Raw genomic sequence first — 15,079 nt, 5'->3', positions numbered from 1 at the left:
TCCAAAAAAAAGGGGAAAAAATTATATATATATATATATATATATATATATATATATATATATATATTATATATATATATATATATAAATGATACAACACTTAAGGCATTCTCCAAAAAAAAGGGGAAAAAATTATATATAAATTTCAAAATTTTATTTAAATATTTATTGAGGGGTTATGAAAAGTTCCATGGCTGAAGCATTGCAAATTAAGTACTTAATTAAAAAAAAAAAAATAATAATAATAATAATAATTAAACATTTTCCATCAAAGTTTTTGATTATAAGTAAAAAAAAACAAAAAAAAAAAAAAACAATACAATTTACAATATTTATTGTAAAATATTCTGAATTCAGTAGGCCTGTATTAAAAAACTTTATAAAATACCTGCATTGTCACAAAGACAATGATTTCTGAAATAAACTAATACTTCAGTAATGCCTGACAGGTATTCGTGACAATTTACTTGTGCTTTTCCAAATATAAAAAACATTTTAAAAAAATGCTATGGCATTGTTCATGGAACTTTTCCAAAGTTTAAAGAATATTATTCATGATGCAACAATGATTAAATATTTATCACAAAATGTTTTTAAGAATTGCTATGGCATTGTTATTGGAACTTTTTGAAATAGTCTCACAATAATAAATTGATCTGTCTAAACATGTCTTTGATTCAAACTAAAATTATTTTTTTTCTCTAATCACAAAATGGTGTAATAGTCCTTCCTTAATGATTAAATATATAACAACTCTGCGCTCAACACTGCAGAGAGCTTGATTGTAAAACTTTATATGTCCCATAGAGCAGCTGGGTCATGAAACTGTGCTTTCACCTTGAATTTTAAAAACCTCAGGATTCCTTCTGCCTGATTCTGTCATACTGCTATGGCTGAGAGATTGATAGCCTATTGCTTGATGCCTTCAGCTCATAAGAGCCTTACTCAGTCATCTTATGTAACAATAGAGCTACGCTCAGCTATTGTGTACAAAAGGGCAGTAATAGTAGAGTTTCATGAAAAAATCGATACATCCCTCATTTATGATAGCAGCAAAACTGTGACTTGAGTAAAAGAAACAGATCTAAATCCATTTGGAGTGAAGTTAAATTCATATTTGAAAACCCTTATATCCTTCTAGAATCTTTTACAAACATTAGTCAATCAATCAGTTGATTTTCCTTATTTCAGCTTCCAATTTCTAGAATATGGCATTTATTTCACAGTAACCCACAAACAGAGGACTATTAATTGCACTGATCAATGATTATACCTACATGTAGACTATGAAGACTATAAAAAAAGTAAAAAAAAAAAAAAAAAACAATCTGTATAAATAAAAATGTAAATAACTTTCCAATATGGCAAATAAATAGGTATTTAAATGTAAAAAAAAAAAATAATAATAATGATAAATTGACGTTAAAAATGTTACTAAATTATATTTCATATTTATATTTGATCAAAAAATGCAAATGGATTTTCTTTATTCATTTTCCAGTGCTAAATCAATTTTATTTTACTGTTACATTTAACTAATTTTAAACTTTTTGAATTTATTTTGTCTTTTGGAAAATTATTTTTAAAGTGACACTCCCAGTCCTACATTTTAAAACACCAACACAAAACCTTAGTTTAACCTAGCTATCAGGGTAGATGGACAAAAAAAAAAAACTATTTAAGAGAAGAGATAATAAAAGTCATGAATACAAGAACTCCAACTGAGTTTATACCCAAAAATATCCTAGAAAAGGCTTATAGGATCGTTAGCTGATGAGGAAGAGATAATTTTTTTAATAAAAAAAATTAAAGGCGTACTATTACTCTGTGTAGTGCAATAAAACTTTGTGTTTGTTCTCTTAAAGTAGATAGATACCCCACTGGAAAACAAACAGCTTAGACATACCTGATCTCGTGTCCTAGCCTGGCCGAGCTTGTCCACAGCTAAGATCAGCTGGTTGTGGTCTCAGAGACTTATCAAGTGCTCAAAACCCCTCTAAAACCAGCAAACATACCAGCCTGACCAGACTAGGAGACCAGCTAAGACAAGCAAACCAGTTTAGAAAAAGGCTTGATGCTTGTTTTTCAGCAGGGTAATGAAACTCGTAATTTATCTGTGATGTGCTTGGAGATTGTTATGTTTTAGACTCCAAAATGTGTGTATTTGCTCCAGCAAAAGTGAAAAACAAATGTGAATTGAGATTGAGTGCATAACCATATGAGGTAAGCACCTCCAGATGTTGAATCCAACATCAGTCCTACTACAAAATCTATATTATGAGTGACTAGCCTCCCCTTTCTACATTTGTGATACCTTTGTGCTTCTCCTCTCACTGTTCAACACCCTTTGTTGCCCCATATGGTCTAGACTAGGAGTGTCCAAACTCGGTCCTGGAGGGCCGGTGTCCTGCAGAGTTTAGCTCCAACTTGCCTCAACACACCTGCCTGGAAGTTTCTAGTATGCCTAGAAAGACCTTGATTAGCTGGTTCAAGTGTGTTTAATGTGGGTTGGAGCTAAACTCTGCAGGACACCGGCCCTCCAGGACCGAGTTAGGGCACCCCTAGTCTAAATGTTTCCCACTCAGCCCTAACTAAAAACTGACTCTCTTTCGGTTTCACCTCCAAACAGGGAAGAAGAACTCACTCCTGCTCCAGAAATTCCAGAAGGATCTGAACGCTGGCGTCTTCAACACTCAGGAGAACGAGCTGCTGAAGCAGATCATTCGGCAGGACCGAGAGATGGTGATGATGGTGGACCGGAAGCAATCGGTCACGGGGATGAACTCCACGCCGATGTCTGGAAACTCCATCATTAACTCTCCCGCCCAGCCACCGTTCAGTACAGCAACTGCCATTCTTGGGAACAACCAATTACAGCAGCAGGCCGCCCCACTAAGCTACAGCACCTCCGCTACTATAACCCCATCAGGCCGCGTGCCGCCCTCACAGGGCGTCACGTTTTCGGCACCAAGTGTTTCTCACGGCAACTTGAGCACCTCTTCCGCAAATCCCCCTACGCCCTTGCAGCAGCCAGCAGGGGCGATCATGTCTCCTTGTTCGTTCACCACATCCATTTGCAGTCCCCCAGTGCAAACCCCTATAGCCAGCCGAACATTCCAGTACGGATCGCCGACAGCCTCCCAACTGTCCCTTGTACAGCAACCCTTACCCCAGCAGCCCTCCCCTGCATCCATACCACAACAACCACTGCAACAACAACAGCCGCAGCAATCACAAGGGGCGTCCCCTCAGAGGAGCGATGTCCATAAGAGTGCACAGGCACTCCAGTCAGGCAGCCTGAGCAAGGACATACGCCACCTCTCTGCCTCGCAGCCGTCACTGCCCCACGAGACCTCATTGGCTGCCCGGGCACATCCAACATCGGGCGAATCAATCGCTTCCATTCAGCCAACCATTGGATCCGTGGCAGGCATCCAGGCCCCAGGCTCCGTCGTGCAAAGCGGCATCCGCACCAACGTTCCACAGAGGGTTGCCCTTTTCCGGCAGATGTCATCGGGTGCATTACCGCCGGTGCGCACGGCGCCCTCTAGTGCTCAGCACAGGGATTCCACAGGCTCCAGGAGAGAGTCGGCAGTCTTAAGCAGTACAGAGACGGAACAAGACAAGATGCGGTTCGCATCGAATTTATGATCCCGTTTTATGTTTTTTCATGTTAATTTTTTTAAAAGATATTTTGATTGATTTTTATGGAGAGACTAAAGAATGGGGAAAAGTTTTGTTTTTTTACTAAAATAACCTCATAGCTATCCTGTACAGAATTTCCTTATACTATATTTTAGACACACTTCCCCTTCAACATAAGAATGTATATTATACAAACATATATGAGCAAATCCAACTAGAATATTTGGCATTGACCATATGAAATAAAAAAAAACAAAAAAAAAAAACTCTAGTATAAACACAAGTCTTCCTCTCTAACATATGTGACTATAATGTGTCTGAAGATGTTCTTTTCTGTTGATGTTTTCCTTACAGTTTGGATTTTTTTCGTTATTGTTTTTGTTACTGGAATGCTTTTGAACGTGTTTTATTTACCATTTTTGTTCTCAACGAGATGACAAAACAAGTCCAGCATTCAGCAGCTTTTGGCATCACTGTGGAAAATGTTTGCGCAAATCGAACCTGGGAAATACTGAATTGTTTAAAAAGCACATCTTAAACTTTTAGCGGCTGGAAAAAAATAATAATATCAGAAAATGCTCAGAGCATCAAATCAAGGTGCAGTTTCAATCTCTGCAATACTTTGTGTTGTGCAGTAATTGCGTTGTGTTTCAAGACAGCATTTGTCCATTAAAGGGAATTAATTTTTTATTTTATTTTTTTTCAAAGGATGTGTGGTCAAATTGGCTGGTTTTATTTTCTATATCTGATTTAAGAACAAGGCGAACATTATGAAATGTCACTTAAAGACTGTACATTTACTGTACAATATTTATAAAACTAAAGATTATCACCATTATGCAATAGACTGTGATATAAAGATTACCTATATGTGTGTTGTACATAGTTTTGTAGAACTAGTATTTACAAAAGTAATGTGTGGTGCATTTCTCAAACATGGCAATGTCTTATCTCTGTCAGCCGCCTAGGTGTATATATATATATATATATATATATATATATATATTATATATATATATATATATATATATATATATATATATATATATAATACACACACACACACACACACACACACACACACACACGGCAATATGTGGCAACAAACATCAGAAACATTCATTAGAGATAAGAAAACCTTAATGCAAATAGTAGCATTTCACAGTAGGTATACTAAAGACAATATCTGTATACAAAAATATCATGCTGGTCAAATATAAAGGTATATGAGTGATTACAGTGGCATGAAACCACTGCAGTGGGGGGAAGGAAGTTATGCATCTTCATCATCATCAGTAAAGCTTAATGCATTTAGCCTATGTTACATCATCATTTATGTTTTACAATCCCTAAATGGGAATCAAATGATTTAGTTGATCATTTCCTCTGCTGATCTAACACAAGGAAGCCATAGGCTGCCTGCATACCTCGATAAATGCTTTGTTTTATAATAGTTTCATATTAATAGTGTTTTTCTCATTGATCAGTATTAACAGATGTACACACTACTCCAACTTTATAATATTACATAGACGTAGATGTTCTGGTTATGCTTCTTCCATTATTTTCGCATTTAAAGACTGTGAAAAACATTTAAACTTAACATTTATGTTTTTATTTGCTCTGCTAGTTTTACAAAAACACATCAACCTTTAAGTCTAAGTTATGGAACATAAATATCCATAAACCGGAGGCACATCTGACACAACTATGTTGCAGAACCATTCTGTATGTTTTCAAGAGCAACTATGTGAATCCAACAAAGGATAGATGAACAAATATAGGCCTTCAAAGAAAGAAAAACAGAAGCTGCTTTGCATTAAGGTCTTTATCTCTTCCATATGTTGATTCATCCAGTTTGGGGCTGAAGACTTAGCATGTCAGTCATCTATATTGGAGGTAAAACAGATTTACTTAGGGGTAACTAGCAGCAGTGACCCCATCTACTTTTAATTTATTAATTCAAAATTGCTACTGAAAGTCAGTAGAACAATGCAAAAACTCATCTGACCTGTGCAAAGTCTCCAAGCCCCCTTGCACAATGTTTAAAAGATGACAATACTCCAAAAAAAAACAAAAAAAAAAAAAAACACTTGTGTCAGTACTGTACCAGTGCAAATCCCATACAGCGACCATAAACGCATGCATTGTCATGAATAGGCTACTTAAAAGAGAAACTATTTAAAAAACGTTGACGTTTAAATGTATTGTGAGATTATGTTTTTTTGTTCATTGTCTGCTTAGACGTTCTCTGTGCGTTTCAGAAACAATGAATTTTCATGAAAAGGACATTCTTAAGTATTTGTGCCTAAACTATAGCCATGTTTCATCCTGTTAATTTTATGAGTGTGACTCATGTGTGAGCGTGCGTTTGCGCACACGTTTATGTAAACAAGTGTATATGTCTATGTTCAATGTTTTCCGACAAGAACAAAAAGTAATGGGAATGGCCAAACATATCGGAGCAAAGGGTTGAGATTTGCTCGGCGTGTGCGATTAACATCCTAGTGAAAATACCAAGTATATCTATTTGCAAACAAATCAGTATCGGCTGGAATCACGACCGATCATTGGTTAAAAGTGTGTGGAAGTTAACCTTTTAGCCAATGATTTTGGGTTTGATGTTGTGTGGAATGAAACTGGCCAAAGTGAAACAATTCAAAACAAACTTTCATTGTGAATTGCACTTTCTGTTTAAAGAGAGAGAGAAACTTAGATGCAGAAACTCATATATTAGTTGGTTAACTAAAGGGGTTGCTAATTCATCCAGAATCGCATCCTCTGCCCCTGGCCGACGGGACGATCTTTGTGTTCAAAAACAACAAAAAGCGCTTAACTCCTGCTATGCCATAGTGTATAGAAACTAGTGTACAGATAGGATGGTCAGCGATATTCTGGGTATCTGCTATTTTTTGATACTGTACTTGCCTTCGGAGGGGAATGCTTCCTGTGTTAATGTGCTTTTTCCTCTCAGCTTTAAACACTGTTAGAATTCCGGATTGGGAAGGAGAGGCATTCATTCAACAATACACTAAAAAAGAGAATGCTGTCACTTTCTGAGGAGGCGTTTAAGAAAACCAGCACATATCTTTGTGTTTGTTTGTTTGTTTTTATTTGTTTTTATCATATGTGTTTATGTGATGGGAAATGAACAATGCAAAAGAAAAAGGAGGAGTGATGTTTAAATAAAGGAAAAAACCAAAACGGTTGGTTTGCAGCCTCCACGATTCAGGTCAAATCATTCTGTTTGATATGTTCAATGACGTGATGCAAATGAAGGAAGGTTTTAGAACAGGCCTCAAGCTCTTCTTTATCTCAGCTATATATTTTTTTCATTATGCTTGTTCATGTACACCAATGCTTGGTTTAAAAAATACAAAAAGAATAAAAAAAAGTGGGGGAAAATCATTCAATAAATATACATGAACAGTTAGTTACTTGATCCTGAATAAAGAAAGGTAAATGTATACTTTCTTACACCTATATGCAGACAAACGGTGTTTGTCAAAAAATTCTTTTGATTTTCATTATTTTTTGGTTTTATTTTGTTTCTTTGTAAATAACAAACCTTTAAAATATAGAGAAAAAAAATAAAAGAACTATTGCCATTTACCACCAAGCTTCAGTGTGTTTTTGTGATGAGTTGCCATTTAATCTTCAACTTTTGCTTGTGTTATTTATTATTAGATTTACCAAATACAGACATGAATGAGGTGTGCAATTACATTTTGAAGTTATGAATGAGTTCAGATTTTAATATTGCCCTCATGTAAAATGGTAAACATTCTTTGCTATAATCTCAGGCATGGTTACAAAAGTTTGCGCTGTTATTATGATGGCAGTGTAGACATGCACTCTTAAAAATAAAGTTTTTCAAAAAGGAATTTCCTCAAGAATTGATAGAAGTAACATTTTTGATTCCCCAAAGAACCTTTTCAATGTACAGTTCTTATAAGAACATTTTTTGTAAGTGTAAAGACCAATTTAATAAGCTGAAGAACCTTTTAAATAACCTTTTGTCCAATGGAAAGGTTGCATGTTAAAGGTTCTTCATGGAACCATCAGTGCCAATAAAGGGGAAAAAAAACAAAAACATGGGGATCTTCAACAGCCTTGCAAACACCCAGAACCCCCTAGTAACATACAAAGTCACTCAGAACCACATTGCAGTGCTTTGGAAACACTTATGATAACACATATAAAGACACTGAATTCACTCATCGTTATTAGATGTTCATCAATGAATCAGACAGATATTTGTTGGTTTACACAAACAGCTAACAACAACAACACAGAAGAAATCCATCCACTCCCTGTGAACACAAAATAGCCCAGTCTCTAAAGCAAAGCTCTTCACAGCCAAAAGTAAATGGAAAGATTGATCTTACCAAATCCTTTTGTTCCCTTGTTCTAGAACCCTCCACTGTGTGTCCAAAAGCTGAATCCATACCTGATTACTCCACATATAATGACTGTAAATTTCAGGTCACAGTAGAAAAGTCATAACCATTTTGTCTGTTTGGAGAAAACTGAGTAAATGTATAATGTAGGACCCAAAAAACCTGCAAGGAGGGAATACAGGGGGAAGAAGGTCTAGAAACCAACTTAAAAGTCCCCTTTACTTCCTGGTGTGTCCAGAATATTTATGGAACTGAAATTAAATTAAATGTCGTACTGAAACTGTTTGAATGTGTTGCAGAAATATAGATGAACTCTTTAACAGTTTCTTAGCATTAAGGTCATCTTGCTTCAGCTTTTCTCCTCTTTCTGTGCTGTATAAGTACAGAGATAAAAAGAAAGTTTGAAAGAATGAAATATAAATCTGGAGAAATGAACAGAGAAGGAATGCCAGTGACTCCTGTGGTGAAATTCAAAAAATGATTTCTTTTGGATGGTCAGGATTTCCATTCATGACCCTCGGATGCAGTTATCAGTCATGAAGTATTCATACATTGAGACAGAACCCTCTCACAGTTGATGCTGATTAACAGGACCCCTTACACACATTTTGGATTCATAATTCACAATCCACACAATAGGGATTATTAGACTTCTGCATTCCTAATAAGTCTGAGATAGAATGAAACATTTGCATCTCTTCATATGTAAATCCTCTTCAGGGTTTGATTAATGACCAAACCGTCCAGAATGGCTCTTAATGGAATTCATTCAAAGCAGAATGCACATGGAGATGAGCAGGATAATTCACACACATACTGTACACATATATAAAGCAGGTTAAAGTTCAGAAAATAAACTTGCCTTGCATTAATGTCCAGTTTTTTAAATGTAAAAAAAAAAAAAAAAAAAATCCAACATCCATCTAAAACAACACATTTTTTGTGTGTGTTAATGATTTAAGAATGTAATTAAAGACCAGATGGCTTTGAATGAATGTTCTATTAACATTGTTCTATTACTGGGAGAAAGTTTTTTGTTTATAGCTTTGAGAGAATCTTGCCAGAACATCAGCTAAAGTTCTGAGAATGTTCCCTGTTACAGTAGCTGGAACAAGACAGATGCAAAATTGCATAAAGTTTGAAAGTCTTTTACTCATTAGTGTATTGCATCAATGCATCAATTTTTCTGTCAGTGAAGGAGATAAGAAAGTCATGGGGTGAATTCAGGTTGATTGATTGCTATTAAAATGACTGGAGAAAAATGTCCCAATCATCATGAATTAATCCCTACAGGTTTGGAATAACATGCGGGGGATTAAATGATGACAGAGTTTTCAGTTTTGGGTTAACTGTACTAAATTTTACAGTGCTTGTATTATGATACAACTTCAGTTTAATTTATTCTCATCCGTTCAGGCAACCAAACCTTCTGAATGTCCACAATAACAGCAGGGTCTCACATGACAATAGTTCAGCTAGAATTTCTATCAGTTGTAAATGTCAATTCAGCATATATATATATATATATTCCAAAAGTAATTTAAGAAACCAAGCTGTGGGTTTTGAAAAGGTCAAAAGAACAAGGCAAGTCTTCATAAGTATATACCAGTCAGTGGTTATGAAACAATGTTTTCATATTAGTATAGCCTACACGTATATACAGAACTCTATATAGCATTTTATATTTATATATATATATATATATATATATATATATAAATCCTCTTAGGATTTAACTCCGACCCAAAGCCCAACATTTCTATCGTGTACTTTTTGTTTCACTTACAATATGTTTTACTCAAAAACACGTCACATTAATGAAGTAAAAACGGTTGCGAAAGTTTCACACAGATAGATTTATTATCTTCAGAATATATATTCAGGAATGCTAAAGCATCTCATCAAAATTTGTGTCAATGTAACTGACCGCTGGCAGAAAGTGAATTAGTGTAAAACTTGATTTATTAGTTTCCCGCACAGCTGAAGGTTACCTTTGGGTAATGGAGGATGCCGCTTCTCAGTAATCTTCTGTCTTCTGTAATTGCATTATTTCATAATGGCTGTGTATCTTAGGTGGCATTGATAACGGGAGTTAAAAAAAAAAAAAAAAAAAAGATTCATATCTCTAGGTGGATTTGTGCTGTATGGATTTATTATCTGATTACGTATACATCGGAATTTCATTACGGCACTATCAAGACCTTGAGATCTATTTATGCTGCTTCCTCCAGCCAAATATATTATTGAAGTTTATTGAACTGGCAGAGGTTATTGAGGCAATTGTTTGAGGTTAAAATGTTAAGCATGATACTATATGAAACAACAATTTTTTCTAGATAACACTACCCCACACTTCTAATTTACTTCATTGGAATTTTCTAATAGATTTCCATTTTATATACCTTTACAGTAATCAGAGACAGGTGTCATGGACTTATTGTGGTAAAGATGCACATTTGAGAGAATAATGCTTAGTTGTCCCACAAGCAACTTTATTTGTATAGCACATTTTGCATAAAATAAAGATCATATAAAGAAAAAAGAAAAAAAAAGATTTAGATAATTTCAGTGGTCCTGTGTAAAAGCAAAAATTATTCAATGCACCCTCTTAATGATAATAGTAGAACATTTTTAAAATACTAAAATTTTAAAATGTTTTCCAGAATAGTTTTAGATGGAGCTTAAAACTGCAGCCATGCCACTTTTATTTGGGCAGTTGTTTTATAGCTATAAAGCTAACAATTTGTTTTATTTACAAAAATTCAAAACAGTAAATGTAAACAAATATTTGAATCAATAAAATCACAGTGCATCACAGTGCAATACAGTAAAAATGTAGGGAAGTACATTCAAATGCAGCCATCATCCCTGGACTTTCAGGCTTTGTAGGCATTCTATTCAAGGTGACTTTAGAGACAATTTTACAAATTTACTTCTTTTTTAATGCCTGATGCTTTTGTATTTGATTTCAACAAAATAATTATGATGGGTTATGCAACACTGGAGACATACTAAAGAAAACACAGAATTTCTCTCTCCCTCTTTTTTTTTTGTGATGCATGTTGAATAAAGTACACATCATTCTTTATCACAAAATTCCAGATGTACTTTTATTTTATTTTTTTGTAATTATTTTTTCTCTCTTAATTTTTTTTACATGTATTAGGTTCTAAAATTAATCCAAAAAAGATAAATACAGTAGATCTCAGATATCTGATATCTCCATTTAGGCCGGGATACAAGTACAGTATGAAAGCAGAACTCTTGCAGCCTTCAAGGTGACATTCTGGCTGTGAACACCAGTTTGCTCACTGACTGAGGCTGTTTTTTCCGCTGCCCCTCTGGGAGGCTCTGGTCCGGGCAGTTGTTGAGGTTTTTTTATGTGTAAATGAAATCCTGTATCCAACTCAGTTTGCTGTTACAATGGTACAGCATCCATGCAATGCAAATTACAATGCAGCTGTCTTTCCTCCATGAAAAAGTTAGATACAGTAGACAGTTTAATAAATGTATGAAAGAAACAACCAATTCAATATGCAAATGAACGCAAGAAAGAGGACCAACTGCAAATCACGATGTGAAGGATGCTGAATATTCAATGTAAATCTGAATTTAAAAATATATATATATATATTTAAAAGATAACATGAAAACTTTATTCAAGCTAAATTAATTGCTTGTTTCTGTTTTTTGTTTTTGTTTGCCATATTAAAAACAATCTACTGAAGAAGAAAACAAATTGCGAAATTGCGATCATGAAAAGGCTCATATCTTAACAGCGTTATTTTGTTATCATTGAGATAATATTATCATAGTTTTTAATAATATTTTGAATTAGTTTTTATTTTTATATTTTCTGTTTTTATTTTATTTTAGTTTATATTGTAGCATTTTTGCTATGTTTTTATTTTCATTTTTTAAAGTAAGTGTATATAGTTGTTAATTTTATTTTAGTATATTTTAGTTATGCATCAAGTTTAAATGACAAATGTTGCTTTGGCAACTAACTGAAATAAAATAAGTTTAAGCATTTTTATATTTTATTTACTTTACTTTTTTTTATTTACTTTACAAACTTTTTGGTAACTTTTTAGTTAAACAATAATGAGCAATATGTTTTATACAGCAGTTATTAACCTATTAAATAACCTAATCAACCAATAAAAATGTGTTAATATTAACATTAAGATTAATTAATGTTTTTGCAATATTTTTCATCATTAGTTCATGCTAATGTAGTTAACTAATTTTACAAATGGAACCTAAGTGTGAAGTGTTACCAGTTTTTTTTTTTTTAATAGTTTTAATTATAACCATAACAACCCATGTTCCTCTGGAGCATTCAGACGTCCCATATGAACAGGTCTGGTTTATAACCATAACAACCCATGTTCCTCTGGAGTGATCTCAATCATCCTGACCTGATCTCAGACGTCCTGCTATGAACACAGCATCTGACTGTGATCACCGCAAGATTAGCATCTTTAGTTCGTCATCTGAAAGAGACAAAAAAATCTGGGCTGATCACTAAATGACCTGTAGCAACATGCCAGGGCTGCACGTTTAGTCATCTCCTAGATTGCTATAGTGCTTTATCCTCCTCTCCAACAGCAGTCAAAAATCAGTGCACACTGCATACATGACCTGTGCCCTAGCCAGGGCTGCAGCCATCACGAAGCCTGCATCAAGATAGGCATAGTGCTTGTATCCTATGGGAGCATTTCTAGTTTTGTTGCATTGTGTTTGCAATCTCAGTTTAAACGAGAAACGAGAGCCATCAAAGGAGATCCAGGGCATTCAATGGCAGGTGATTTTTAATGGGAAAAGCTTCAAGCAGTAAGACCTCTGCACCTGGTTTCAATCTCAGCTTCTTCAAAAAGCAAGGCTGTTCTGAGTTAAAAGGATACACTGAGCTTTCTCTCATAAGCGCTGTTCTTACTGCATTGGCTCAGCAGGTAAAGAAGGCGTTCATTTCATACTGGCTCTCTTCAAAAAGCAAGGCTGTTCTGATCTCCCACGATGTGAGCTTCTGTTATCAGCATTGCTTTGATTTTTTAATATGCTCAACTCTTAGCTCTTCACTCTGTACTGGCTCTTTAATTCTGCTTATGAAACCGCATGGTTACACCCTGATCATATCTCTGTGATTGTTTTATATGTCAGACCTGATGAAACAGAGCTTCGGATATGCAATTATGCTTATGGAAACGCCATGTACACTTTTCGTATCTCTGTGTTTTACTGAGAAAAACATTGCCAGAAATGGAAATATGTTACATTAGTTTGAGATGCATGTATACAGCCTCAGTGGCTCACTTAAGATTCGATTATGCAAGGATGCCAGGTGGCTAATTACTGAATCCTAAGTCTGTTTATAAGTTGTGCATTTTTTTACATGACTGAAAATGGAATATTATGGGTCTAATGCCTGTTGGGCAGCAAAAGTTTGTCTTTAGACTGAACCCTAAGTAGGGCATCTAATGCTCTGATTCCTGTAAAATTAATGACAAAGCCTTATGTAGGGACATTCATTTATTTTTCATACAAAACCATGCGATTAGTTTCTTTCACTTTTTGTTGTCTTATGCTACCTGCCTGATCTACCTTTGCTTGAAGTAAAGGGCGTGACGTAAGTGGAGCCTTCATGATGTAGCCAATTCATTTATTGATTTATAAAAGAAAATATTCCATATTTTACTTTCACCGTGATTTTGTGTTTATGCAGCTTTCTACCCTTCAGTTGAAACGGAGGCAGCCTACAGTAGCCAATTGAATGTGAAGAAGATGGATGTTGTTTTCATGTAGCCAATAATATCCATGAATCAAAATGTGTCCGTTAATAGAGCCACTTTAATGCAGCTTGCAACCAACAGTTAGTACGTGGAAAAGCAGTCTCGGGGTGATGATGTGGCTTTAGGTCGAAATGCCATGCGCTGACGGTTGAGTCTCTTGAAAACATCTTGTTTGTTGTACTTTTGTAGCGAATTCGTGACCATTGTTTTGTTTGATCTTTAGCCATGTGCATCACTTCTGAGCAGTCTCCGTGCCACGCCGACCTCATATTATCATCCCGCCATCACTGCTTCCATTGCCAACTTTTGTACTAACTAGATCTTACCAAGTGTTTTGTTTTGATCTCTCAAATAGGCTTTTCCATTGTGCATACACTTCTGAGCAGTGCATGGCAACAGGAGGACCTTTTCAGAAATCATCCGCCCAGAGCTTGCTTCCGGTTAGCAACATGTGAGAGAAGTAGATTACCAGTGAGGGGATTACGTTTTAAATATGGTTATTTTTCTTGTCAAAAAACGCACTGATTCGCTACAGGAATTGACTGTGTTCACCCACCCAGGGTGATGTGAAGCATTCAACAGCGTTGAAAGACATGGACAATTTTAATATTAACTGTCTGACTGCATTCGTGTTAAAGAAGAAAGATCCTATACACCCTATGATGAACTTAGGGGTGAGTAATTAGCATGCGTGCTTTGAATTATTTATTTTTCAAAGATTACATACATTTTATATAAATCAGTTACAATTTTTATTATTATTATTTCCATGTCTTTATGTGAATTTAGGATGACTGAGGGTGAGTAATTATGGCTAAATCTGTTCAAGGTTCTGGGTGAACTTTGAAAACCAATTACAGCCTAGGTATGTTGGTACTAGTTATTATTTTAGACTCATTTTGGAAGCAATCTGCTGACGATAGAGTGTGCAAAAGCTCAACCTCCTGGATGCCCACTCTGAGTAATCTCTGCGAAACATGTCCTCCACATTTTGAAGAGTCATGTGGATTAAAAAGGCCACACCCATTTCCAGATCTCCAAATCATGATTCCGAAACCCTTTTTTCATTATTTATTATTATTATTTCCATGTTTTTGTGTGATTTCTAAAAGCTAAATCTGTTCAAGGTCTTCTTTGAATGCCATTCAGCCATAGGTAGGGTTTAGGACACTTTCTAAAAGCTAAATCTGTTCAAGGTCTTCTTTGAATGCCATTCAGCCATAGGTAGGGTATATATTGAGA

General features: G+C 35.2%; 1 protein-coding gene and 1 long non-coding RNA gene across 2 annotated transcripts in view; one reads left to right on the top strand and one right to left on the bottom strand.

Annotated features, from left to right (window-relative positions):
- Positions 1-4,636, top strand: part of LOC109055574 (potassium/sodium hyperpolarization-activated cyclic nucleotide-gated channel 1-like) — an 89,193-nt gene extending 84,557 nt beyond the window's left edge. Inside the window, 1 exon segment of the mRNA XM_042778705.1 lies at positions 2,630-4,636. Within this exon segment, the coding sequence (XP_042634639.1) occupies positions 2,630-3,651 (1,022 nt within the window). The 3' untranslated portion in view covers positions 3,652-4,636.
- LOC122149274 overlaps positions 1-8,236 on the bottom strand; it is a 62,859-nt gene extending 54,623 nt beyond the window's left edge. Inside the window, exon 1 of the long non-coding RNA XR_006162905.1 lies at positions 8,034-8,236. This is a non-coding gene — a long non-coding RNA (uncharacterized LOC122149274). The remainder of the gene's footprint in view (positions 1-8,033) is intronic.
- Between the last annotated feature and the right edge of the window lie 6,843 nt (positions 8,237-15,079).

The sequence above is a fragment of the Cyprinus carpio genome, chromosome A21 (genome assembly GCF_018340385.1).
Source record: "Cyprinus carpio isolate SPL01 chromosome A21, ASM1834038v1, whole genome shotgun sequence".
Lineage (NCBI taxonomy): Eukaryota > Metazoa > Chordata > Actinopteri > Cypriniformes > Cyprinidae > Cyprinus > Cyprinus carpio.
The sequence above is the reverse complement of the archived record's forward strand: the minus strand, read 5'-3'. Positions and strand labels throughout refer to the sequence as shown.